The 11,272-nt window shown below is 48.5% G+C and overlaps 1 protein-coding gene across 1 annotated transcript in view; it reads right to left on the bottom strand.

Annotated features, from left to right (window-relative positions):
• syt7b (synaptotagmin VIIb) overlaps nucleotides 1-11,272 on the bottom strand; it is a gene marked incomplete at both ends in the record, with an annotated part of 59,144 nt that overhangs the window by 28,150 nt on the left and 19,722 nt on the right. The window contains one exon of the mRNA XM_080528089.1: nucleotides 4,747-5,097. Within this exon, the coding sequence (XP_080384215.1) occupies nucleotides 4,747-5,097 (351 nt within the window). The remainder of the gene's footprint in view (nucleotides 1-4,746; nucleotides 5,098-11,272) is intronic.

The raw sequence follows: 11,272 nt of genomic DNA, 5'->3' as shown, positions 1-11,272 counted from the left end.
AGATATTTAAAGCCTTTATTTGTTGTACATTTGATGATTATGGCTTACAGCTTATGAAAACCCCAAATTAAATATCTCAGAAATGTTTAATATGACATGAAACCAATAAGAAAAGGATTTTAAATGCAGAAATGTCAGCCCTCTGAAAAGTATAATCATGCATATGTACAATGCAATGAGTCTATATAATATTTAAGTTGAACCCTTTAAGTTGAATTACTGAAATGAATGGACTTTTGCACGATATTCAAATTTTTTGAGTTGCACCTGTATTTGCTGTGGTAAATCAGACATCTGAAACTTCCCCATTTTCAATTCCCGCCATTGTAAGTCATTGGATGTCATTCAGTCACGGTCGGTCAGACAGTCACTGTCAGTGAAGCGTTGTTTGTTTGTCCAAGTTTTCAAAGGGGGCGTGGCTTAGCGATAGGCCCATTATTATTCTTAAACTGATGGACATGCCAAATCAAACAGTATCAAATCACCATTATTGAAGTAGGCAACACACCCTGAAACGTATCGACCATGCAAACCGTCACCTTGACAACTGGACATTCACACGCTCCTGCTGTCTCACATACACAATGTACAGTACAATCACAAAGCCACACACAGGGCTTGTTGTGTAGCGGTAGCCGGTGAGTCACTCTCTCCCGGGACCCTGTCCTGTCTGACTCCCTCTGTCACCCTCTCACTCTCCTCACCGGGCCGTTACGTAACACACAGCTGACCACTGTGACCACATACTGTACCTCGAGTCTGTCACTCTCCCCTCATTATCATCTGACTTCCTGTCTATCTTCTCCTTCTCCTTCCTCCCAACTTTCTGCCTTCTCAAGGTGAAGATAGAGAAGAAGAGAGAAAGAGAGAAGAGAATAGAAAGTGTATGTTGGTAGGGCATACCTAGCTATCACCTCTCCTCTCACTGCGTATGAGTTACAGGATTAAAGGTGTGTTCTGCTCTTTGTCGACCTAAATGTCGACCAGAACTGATTAGCACGAATCCAGCGCTTAGCGCTTATCTTCTCTCTATTGCCAGTTTTGCTTTTTCCAACATCTTTGACCCAAATATATTTATCTCCTTTTATATCCCATTTCTGAAATTCCCTCTCCCTTGTTTCGTCTCTCTCTCATTCTCTCTCTCTCTCTCTCATTCTCTCCCTCCATCTCCCTCTCTCCCTCTCTCTCCCTCTCTCTCTCCCTCTCCCTTGTTTCGTCTCCCTCTCCCTTGTTTCGTATCTCTCTCTCTCTCTCTCTCTCTCCCTCTTCCTTGTTTTGTCTCTCTCTCTCTCTCTCTCTCTCTCTTTCTCATGTTCTCTCTCTCTCTCACTCAGTCTCCTCACAGAGAGAGTATTGGCTGAACAGTATCCCTGACAAGGCGGGCAGGGAGGTGCCTGAGAGAGACAGAGGCACTCTGGGGAAATGTTAACAACACCTACATGGGCTTCATTGATCACAGCCACTGTATATAGGGCCTAAAACAAGGGAGCACTTTGACAAGACCTCAGGTCATTAACACCCGCAACACGGATCCCATCGATCGGACACGTGAGAGGCTGTTTATGAGGGTCCTCACCTCCCTCCCTCCCTCCCTCTCTCACTTTCTTTCTTCCTCTCCTCTCCTCCCCTCTCCATCTCCCTCACCCCCCACCGCCCGGTCTGTCCACCCTCCCTCCCTCTCCCTCACCCCCCCGTCCTCCCTCCATCTCCCTCTCCCTCTCTCTCCCCTGTCCACCCTCCCTCCCTCCATCTCCCTCTCCCCCCCATTCACCCTGCCTCTCTCCCCATCCACCCTCCCTCCCTCCATCTCCCTCTTCCCCCCATTCACCCTGCCTCCCTCCATTTCCCTCTCCCTCCCTCCATCTCCGTCTCCCTCTCCCCCTCTCTCCCCTGTCCACCCTCCCTCCCTCCACCACCCCCTCCATCTCCCTATCCCCGTCCCTCCATCTCCCCCCTCCGCCCACCCACCCACCCACCCACCCTCCATCTCCCTATCCCCTCCCTCCCTCCCTCCCTCCCCAGACCCTGGTTTGGCGGGTCCTAGGAGATTCATGTGGACAGGGACCATGGACGAGGCCATCCTTGAGCCCCATATCTGCCCGGCGTTTATTGAGGGATGATTCACTGGAGGAGAGGTCACTGATCAGGAGCCTGTGCTAATGGGGCAGAGAGACTCAAGTGGAGAGGGGTGTGTGTGTGTGTGCCTGTCTGTGTGTGTGTGTGTGCCTGTGTGTGTGTGTGTGCCTGTGTGTGTGTGTGCCTGTGTGTGTGTGCCTGTGTGAGACAGAGAGGAGGGGTGTGTGTGTGTGTGTGTGACAGAGAGGAGGGGCGGGTGTGTGTGTGTGTGTGTGTGTGTGTGTGTGAGACAGAGAGGAGGGGCGGGTGGGTGTATTCCATGGGCTGCCCTATAAAGCGCATCAGCTAGATCTATCACCTTCCAACACGTAGAGGGAAAAAAGGGCTCGGTGGTGACTTGTGTTTCTCAAACCAATGGCTCATCCCCAGCCAGTCATTTCAATAACGGATGAGATGGAAAGTCGATGACGACATTGAATCGGCGGGGCATTTCCTTCCCACCAGATTGTCCCCGTCAAGCACTCCTCGTTCGAGTAGGCTGTGTTTGTGTGTGTGTGTGTGTGTGTGTGTGAGGGCCTACTGGTATGTCACAGCGTATAATACTGAAACATTTATGCACTCGCTGCAATGCAAGTCGCTTTTGGATAAAAAAGCGTTAGCTCAAGGGCATGTATTATTATTCTATATTATTCTATATTATCAAAAGATGTTAAAAGTTTTCGGTCAATGTATTGGCCGAGGGAAGATTTTGGATACATTTTGGGATTCTACTCATTGGATTTGCCCACTCTCATCTCTCCGACTCAATAACCGTGTCTCTGTGTCTCGTTGTCTCTAGCCTCACCCCCCTTACCCCCCCCTCTAGCCTCATAGGCCCTTACCACCGCCCCCCCCCCCCCCTATGGCCTCATAGGCCCTTACCCCCCCGCTAGCCTTAGAGGCCCTTTCCTCCCTACCCCTCCCTCTCCCTCTCTCTCTAACAGTGACAGTCCATCGTGGGACTAATGATGCTGCAGACAGGAGATCAATGCGGAGAGGATTTAACCTTCTAACGGCTGCTACACGCGGCTGCTTAACCCCTGCACCCATGTTGATGCACACAGGCGATGGCTGTGGCGTGTACACGCTCCAACACACTCACACACCTGGATACACCTACACAACAAGCACTTGACACACACACACACATGGACACACACACTGTACAGTATGGACAGCAGCTGGTGAAACCGGGAACAAGTCGCCAACCAACAGACCGCTCAGACTTTTATTCAGAAAAATGTTGAAAATCAATGACACACTTTGGCTAGTCAAGCCAAAACATTGCAACGCAATGGATTCGGTGAGAAATCCCCACTACTATCTAGTTAGTGGAGAGTAGTGGGGATTACTCACTGAATCCATTGCATTGCAATGTTTTGGCTCGATTAGCCAAAGTGTGTCATTGATTTTCAACAGCGTTGAAATGTATTTACATTTTTCAGCATAAAAGAAAATTTTTATGTTTTTATTTATAGATTTATTTTAAAATGTTTTTTAATGTTTTTTGGTTTTTTTGCGACTTGTTCCTGGTTTCACCAGCTGCATCCTTCACTCAAGTAGTTTGTATCCTCCACTACATTGGACAAGAGTGACCTATGTAAAGACAATGTGACAAAACTAACAGATGACACTTATGACATAATGACGTACGACATACACACAGAGAACAAAGCAAGGACTGATGCAGAAATCACCAAAAACTTAAAAATGCAAAATATGCAAACATTTATACATGATGACTTAAAGACTGGACATTTAATGAGTGAATCTCCCAGTGTTTGAAAACTCTTAAGGAGAATCTAAAGAGGAAAGGGTGAAGATGTAGCATGCACAAGAGTACAGGAGCTCGTTTGAGGTTTGACAGGTCCCATAGAGTGCAGTGCAGACAGACAGGTACAGACCAGGTCAGACCAGAGAGAGAGACAGACAGCTACAGGACAGACCAGGTCAGACCAGAGAGACAGACAGGTACAGACCAGGTCAGACCAGAGAGACAGACAGGTACAGACCAGGTCAGACCAGAGAGAGAGACAGACAGCTACAGGACAGACCAGGTCAGACTAGAGAGACAGACAGGTACAGACCAGGTCAGACCAGAGAGACAGACAGGTACAGACCAGGTCAGACCAGAGAGACAGACAGCTACAGGACAGACCAGGTCAGACCAGAGAGACAGACAGGTACAGACCAGGTCAGACCAGAGAGACAGACAGGTACAGACCAGGTCAGACCAGAGAGACAGACAGGTACAGACCAGGTCAGACCAGAGAGACAGACAGGTACAGACCAGGTCAGACCAGAGAGACAGACAGGTAACAGAACACCCCAGACCAGAGAGAGACAGACAGGTAACAGACCAGGTCAGACCAGAGAGAGACAGACAGGTAACAGAACACCCCAGAACCAGGTCAGACCAGAGGGAGACAGACAGGTAACAGAACACCCCAGAACCAGGTCAGACCAGAGGGAGACAGACAGGTAACAGAACACCCCAGACCAGAGAGAGACAGACAGGTAACAGAACACCCCAGAACCAGAGAGAGACAGACAGGTAACAGAACACCCCAGAAGAACCGTGTCAGAACCAGACGACCAGACGGAGAGAGAGAGAGAGAGAGACACACTCACAGGAAGGACTTGACGTCCAGCCCTCTGTTGCGGATCTGTCCCATCATGTGGTCCCAGCTGCCCGGGTTGGAGCGGGACCGCCCCCCTCCTGCCCCCCGGTACCGCGAGGCCCCGGTCCCGGCCGGACTCCCCCGGACCCCACGTGGGCCCCCCCGGTGGCCCCCACCCCCCGTGTGCAGCTGGCCCAGGCTCTGGGAGGTGGCGGGGGGGTCGTTGGGGCCCGGGGGGGGCTGGTGGGTGAGGGGCTGCTGGAGGCTCTGCTGGCGGACCAGGGGGCGGGGGCGGGGGGCCGCCGCCGAGGAGGGGATGTGCTCCAGGGTGGAGGCCGAGGAGAGGGAGGGGTCCCCGAAACTGACCGGGACGAGAGGAAGAGAGGGTAACGAGGGATGAAACAAGTAGGGGAGAGGAGGAGAGGAGAGGAGGGGAGGGGGGGACAGGTAAAGGAGTAGGAGGAGTAGAGCCAGTAGAGATTGAAGAGGAAAGCGAGGAAAGCGAGCAAAATACGCAAAAAGGATCGAGAGAGTTCGACACGTACAAACAGGAAGAGAAGAGAGAGAGAGAGAGACGATAAAAGAGAGATAGAGACAGTCAGATACAGTAGCAGCAGTTTAACGGTCGGCGTACAGGTTGTATAGGAGTTGGAGGCCTGTATGTGAGCGTCTGGCAGACAGTAGGACCGGCAGGTGTTTGTTTAGACGGTGCGCTGGCCTCCTCCTTCAGCAGAGACAAACTCAGAACAGCGGTTAAGAGTAACAGCAAGGCCGTACTCCATCTTAGTTAGGCTAAACGGTTTAGCCAAAATGTATCCAGGAAGCGACACATTTCAACGTACTACACGATCGCTACGTTCTCATTCATACTGATTGGTTGAATTTCACTACTGCCTAGCCTCCCTTACCTGCCCCGTTGAATTGTGGGACCAAAATCGGAAAAGGACTCCCTGAATAGTACTACGGAAACTATGGAAAGGCAAGTCTTGTATAACATCGTGGCATTTTTGTACATACTAAATTTCGGCATACTGCCAAACTTTCAGACTTTTCAAACTTTCAAAACGCCTACTGAATTGGTGGCAGTATGAGCATTCAGACACACAGCCCCTGTCTGTCTAGATCCTGCCTATTCTATTATTGATCTTGTATTTCTACTTTTTGTATTTCTACTTCTTCAAATTTTGAATTATATATATTATATATCTATTATATATTATATTGATTCTGTATTTCTACTGCAATGCCAATGCCTAAGTCAACCTGTACCCAATAATTGTCCTCCTTGTATCCGTACATCGATGTAATAAAAGCAATTCTGATTCAGATTCTGATGTCTCCCTGCCTACTGTTATCTCACCTTATTGGCACTTCTCTCTCCTGTTTATTTTGACCTACAGCATACCCCCCCCCTCCTCTTTCATATGCAACTTCTCCTCCTGTCTATCTTTCCTCCTCTCTTCTCCTCCCCCATGACTTCTCACCACCCTCCCTCTCTCTCTCTCTCTCTCTCTCTCTCTCTCTCTCTCTCTATGCTTCTTACCTCAACTCCTCTGTCTCTCCTCCAACCATCTTCCCATACCCCCTCCGAAACCTCCCATCCAATTAGCCTCCACACAACCCCAAACAACACCCTCAAACCCTAGTCCCTAATCATCTGTCTACTTTTACACTTGTTTAATAACACCCCCCCCCCCCTCTCCCTCCTCATCTCTGCCCTTCTTGAATACTGTAATCTTCAGCTAAACAGCTCTGTCTAGGTCTTAGCACAGCGCTGGAGGATTTACTGGGATAGCAGACTGTAAGACTGGGTTGTTGACGGTGGTATAATATAATATTCCCGTGCTCTTAAGTGAGCCCTGCTGTTGTAATTCGAGAGGAGAGCACCAGTTACAAACCCCTAGAGGAGGGCAATATGTTCGACCGAATGAACGCAAGTAGTAATAACACACTGCCTTACACTCCTAGCTCACCTTTAAGACTGCTCACATACAGTACAGTACAGTACAATACAATACAATGTGCTTGTTGAGGATGAGGCTGTGGTTATTGGTAATGAATGTTATTGATTATGTGTATGAATCAGTGGACATGGAGGTACCTCGGGATGGGGTTGTTATGTTATGTGCTATAATGGTGGTCGGCATCATCGTCAGACTCGTGACGGTGTTGCTCTTCAATGTGATCAACAGGATGAACATTCTAGAAACCTACGAGTTTCTGTCAGATTAGATATTAGTGTAGGCAGCACTCGAGTTGAGGGGGGATGAGGGGGGCTGGCATCCCCCCTGAAATAAAAACGGTCTAAATCATTTCCCTTCTAAAACTGCCATCCCCCCTTTCCATCCCTTATGTAAATGTATGAATGAACGTGATATTACCGCTATTTCAACATTTAGTTTTGCGCATATTGAGTAAAATACTGTGGGCAGGGGGGCACGCACACATGCAATGACATTTTTACCAAGTCACTGACACTGAAGTCACTGACGCTGTGGGGATGCTAAAATTGATAAAAATCAATTTGATATTGAAAATATGATAAAATCCACCATCCCCCCTGATTGTCTTTTACAACATGAGTACTGAGTAGAACATTCCAGAAACCTACCAGTTTCTGTCAGATTAGATATCAGTGTATGAACCAGCAGGGTCGTGGATATCGACATGTTGTCTCGTCCTCGAAATAATGATGAACACAGTGCGAGGCCGTCTAGTCCGGCAAACATTTCTCCTCATAACTGACAAAAATAATGTATTCAATAATATCTGGCGGAACTACATTCTGGCACCGGGTCGGACATCTGGGTGTCCGAATTCATGAGAAAGTAATTAATTAATAAATAATAATAAATAATTTCCCCCAATCTGCTCTGTGTCAAAATGTGTGCTCAACGTTACAACGGCTCCTCCTGAGAGATATATATATATATATATATATATATATATATATATATATATATATATATATATATTTAGCTTCTCTCCGGGAATTAGTTTGGCCTGATCCTTACACGCTGTGCGCTTTCTCGTTTTTGAAAATCTTTCTTTCAAGGTTGAATATTATTCGAGTGCAAACACTGCGATAAAAGGTTCCCCTGTGCGCAGGTCAGAGGTGTAAAGAGTTCCAATAATATAAACAGAACTCCACCTGGAGCCCAGCGGGTGTTTACATGGCCGGCACGGCGTCGCTCCAGGTTTATGCTGCTGTTGTTCGTCTGCTTTGTGAACTCTGCCCAGGCGAGGGCCTCGTGTCTACACAGTGTGAAACTCAATGTTTATAACACCTGAGGCCGTAATTCCCCTGTGGATTTACCTGCTCAGGGACTGCTGATGCAATTTAGCTACCCAGCTAATTCAGGGAGAGTCAATGACTGCCCATTGCCCCTTTTAAATAAAAGAAAAAAAGCAAGAAAAAAAAAACCCAGCTAGGCTTCTCCACATACATAGAGCACCAGTCAAAAGTTTGAACACTGAAGACATCAAAACTATGAAGATGAAAAACACATATGGAATTATGTAGTAAACAAACAAGCGTTAAACAAACTGAATAGAATATGTTTTATATTTTAGATTCTTCAAAGTAGCCATCGTTAGCTTTGATGACAGCTTTGCACACTCTTGGCATTCTCTCAATCAGCTTGGTGTGTGTGTGTGTGTGTGTGTGTGTGTGTGTGTGTGTGTGTGTGTGTGTGTGTGTGTGTGTGTCAGTGGAAAAGGAAACTGTGAACACCGCCCAGCATTCTCTTCTCCAGAATACGTGGGAGAAAACCACTAAAAGAGCTAAAGGTGGCTACTTTGAAGAATCTAACACCTTTTTTGTTTACTACATAATTCCATGTGTGTTCTTTCATGGTTTTGATGTCTTCAGTGTTAATCTACAATGTAGAACATAATATATAAATAAATAAAAACCGTTGAATGAGAAGGTGTGTCCAAACGTTTGACTGGTACTTTACAGCCTGGATATGACTCTGAGACTCTGTGGCACACACTGACCCTGGTTTGGAGGCTGAGTGACATAGACACACAGGTACATTCTTGTAACCGTACAGATGTCCCTGTTCGGACCAGGTAATAGTGGGTGTTTTGCAGGGTCCCATAGTGAGGGGGTCAAACCGAGTCGACTGAAAGAAAACTAGAGCGGGGGTGCTGTGCCGCAGGAGGTAGAGCCGGTGTCTAATGATCGCAAGGTCGGAAGATCGGCGGTTCGAACCCCGGCTGGCCATGTGTCGAGGTGTCCTTGGGCAAGACACTGAACCCCAAATTGCTCCCAATGAGCGGGCCGGCGCCTTGCATGGTAGCTTGGCCGCCATTGGTGTGTGAATGTGTGTGTGAATAGGTGAATGAGAGGCCGTTGTAAAGCTCTTTGGAATAAGCGCTATGTAAGTCTTTCTACCATTTAGAGGTTACGAACGCAACCCAGCTTCTCTGAAGAAGAAGAGGGAGACATCTCACCTTCCTGCCCCTCTCCTGTTGAGCTAGAGGAGAGCCAAACCATTTTATCGCCAGATCAAGAGTGTGTGTTCTCCCCCTCATCTCCTGGATTACATTCGGAACCTGTAGATTTTTCCACATCTCTGCTACCCAGAAAGTCAATTAAGCTGACTAAAAACCTTGAGTGATTTGTAATTAAAAAGGAGCCTTGAGGTGAGGAGAAAAACAATGGAGGCAGCAAAGGTTGAAACACAGAGAGAGAGAGAGAGAGGGAGGGAGAGAGGGAGGGAGAGAGAGAGGGTGAGAGGTGTGAGAGAGATGGAGAAAGAGAGAGGGAGAGAGAGAGAGAAAGAGAGAGAGAGAGAAAGAAAGAGAGAGAAAGAAAGAAAGAGAGAGAAAGAGAAAGAGAGACAGAAAGAGAGAGAGGGAGAGAGAGAGAGGGGTGAGAGAAAGAGAGAGAGAGGGAGAAAGATAGACAGAGAGAGAGAGAGAGAGAGACAGAGAAAGAGAGAGACAGAGAAAGAAAGAAAGAGAGAGAGAGAGACAGAGAGAGAGGGAGGGTGTGAGACGTATCTTACACTGGAAACATAAACCCACATGGCGTCCACAAAATAGAAACCAATTACAGATGAGGAATGAGAACAGAATACGAGATGAGAGGGGAGACCCATTAGAGGAGGCAGGCAGGTAGAGAGGAGGAGAGGAGATGCCTGAGGAGGAGAAGAGTTGAAAACCAGCAAAACAATACAAAACGAGTAGAGGGAACCACAGTGCGATTTGGTTCCCACAGTGTCATAATACGGTTTATTATAGAGCTCCTAATCGGAACGTTAGACATCTTATTAGCTGTGCTGTGATCCAACGCAGTGGTGAACAAGTGGCAGATAGTAATAGTGACCGTGGGTATTTTGTTTGTGAAAGAGGATTTCTTAGGATCTCTTCAGTCAACAGAGCCTTACCATGACAACAGGGTCGTCAGAGAACAGTCAGTGCACACACACACACACACACACACTCTTCCTTCCTTCAATATCTCATTTTATAATAATAATAATAATAATAATAACTTTTATTTGTATAGCACTTTTCCTGCAAACGTTGCAGCTCAAAGTGCTTTTCTTTGCTCAAAGTGCTTTTTTTTTAGAACCTTGTCACCCAACTGTCACCCAACTGTCACGCCCCATCTCTGACCCGCCGCTCGACGAGCAGCTTTCTTTTATACCACTTTCTCCTGTTGACTCAAAGCTCAAAGGCGGCCATACCGTGTCACTGCCCCCCCCCCATGCGCCCCCCCCCCCTCATACATGCCAGCGTCACACCCCCACAGTGTCACACTCACTTGCTGGGCCTGAGGCCTCCGGAGTGCATGTGGCCCTGGACCGTCTGCCAGCGGCCCGCCTTGCCGCCCCCCGTCACCATGCTCCTCACGCTGTCGCTGCGACTGGGCCCGCCCCCGCACTCCGCCCCGCCCACGGCCCCGCCACCCAGCTCCCCCTTCTCCACCGACCCACTGAGAGGCGCGGGGGCGGAGGGAGGGGAGGAGGGGTGGAGAGGGTGGGGTACGGGGGGGGGGGAGTAACAGACAGAGGAACACAGACACAACGAGAACGAGAGAGAGAGAGACAGAGACGGACGGACGGACAGACGGAAGGAAGGAGGAGGTCGAGACAGACAGACGGACGGACGGACGGACAGAGAGAGAGAGAGAGAGAAAAGAAAGAGAGGTGGAGAGTAACAGTAGAATCAGTGAAGGAGCAACCCAGGAAGTTGAGCCACACAGCAGAATCATAAGGGGTTTGCAGGGTTTGTTGTTAGAACAGAACCAACCCAGCTACAGACTTCCAGTACCCAGCAACAGCAGCCAGACAGAAGGGACCAGTATGTCCATGGACAGGGGTGCTGGATTATGGGGGGGGGGGGGGGGGGGGGGGCGGTGGCGGTGAAGGGGATGGGCTGAGATTCACCGCGGGAGTCTTTTGAACTGCAAGTGGGCTGCAGGTGTCTTTTGGGGCTTTACTACACACTACAGGGCACGGTACCAAGTCCTACTGTGACGGCACAGATGTTTCTCCCTTTCGCATTGTGTTTTCCACCGCAGT

This window comes from Nansenia antarctica (assembly GCF_963989245.1).
Source record: "Nansenia antarctica genome assembly, chromosome: 4".
NCBI lineage: Eukaryota > Metazoa > Chordata > Actinopteri > Argentiniformes > Microstomatidae > Nansenia > Nansenia antarctica.
This window is presented reverse-complemented; position numbering and strand designations above follow the sequence as displayed.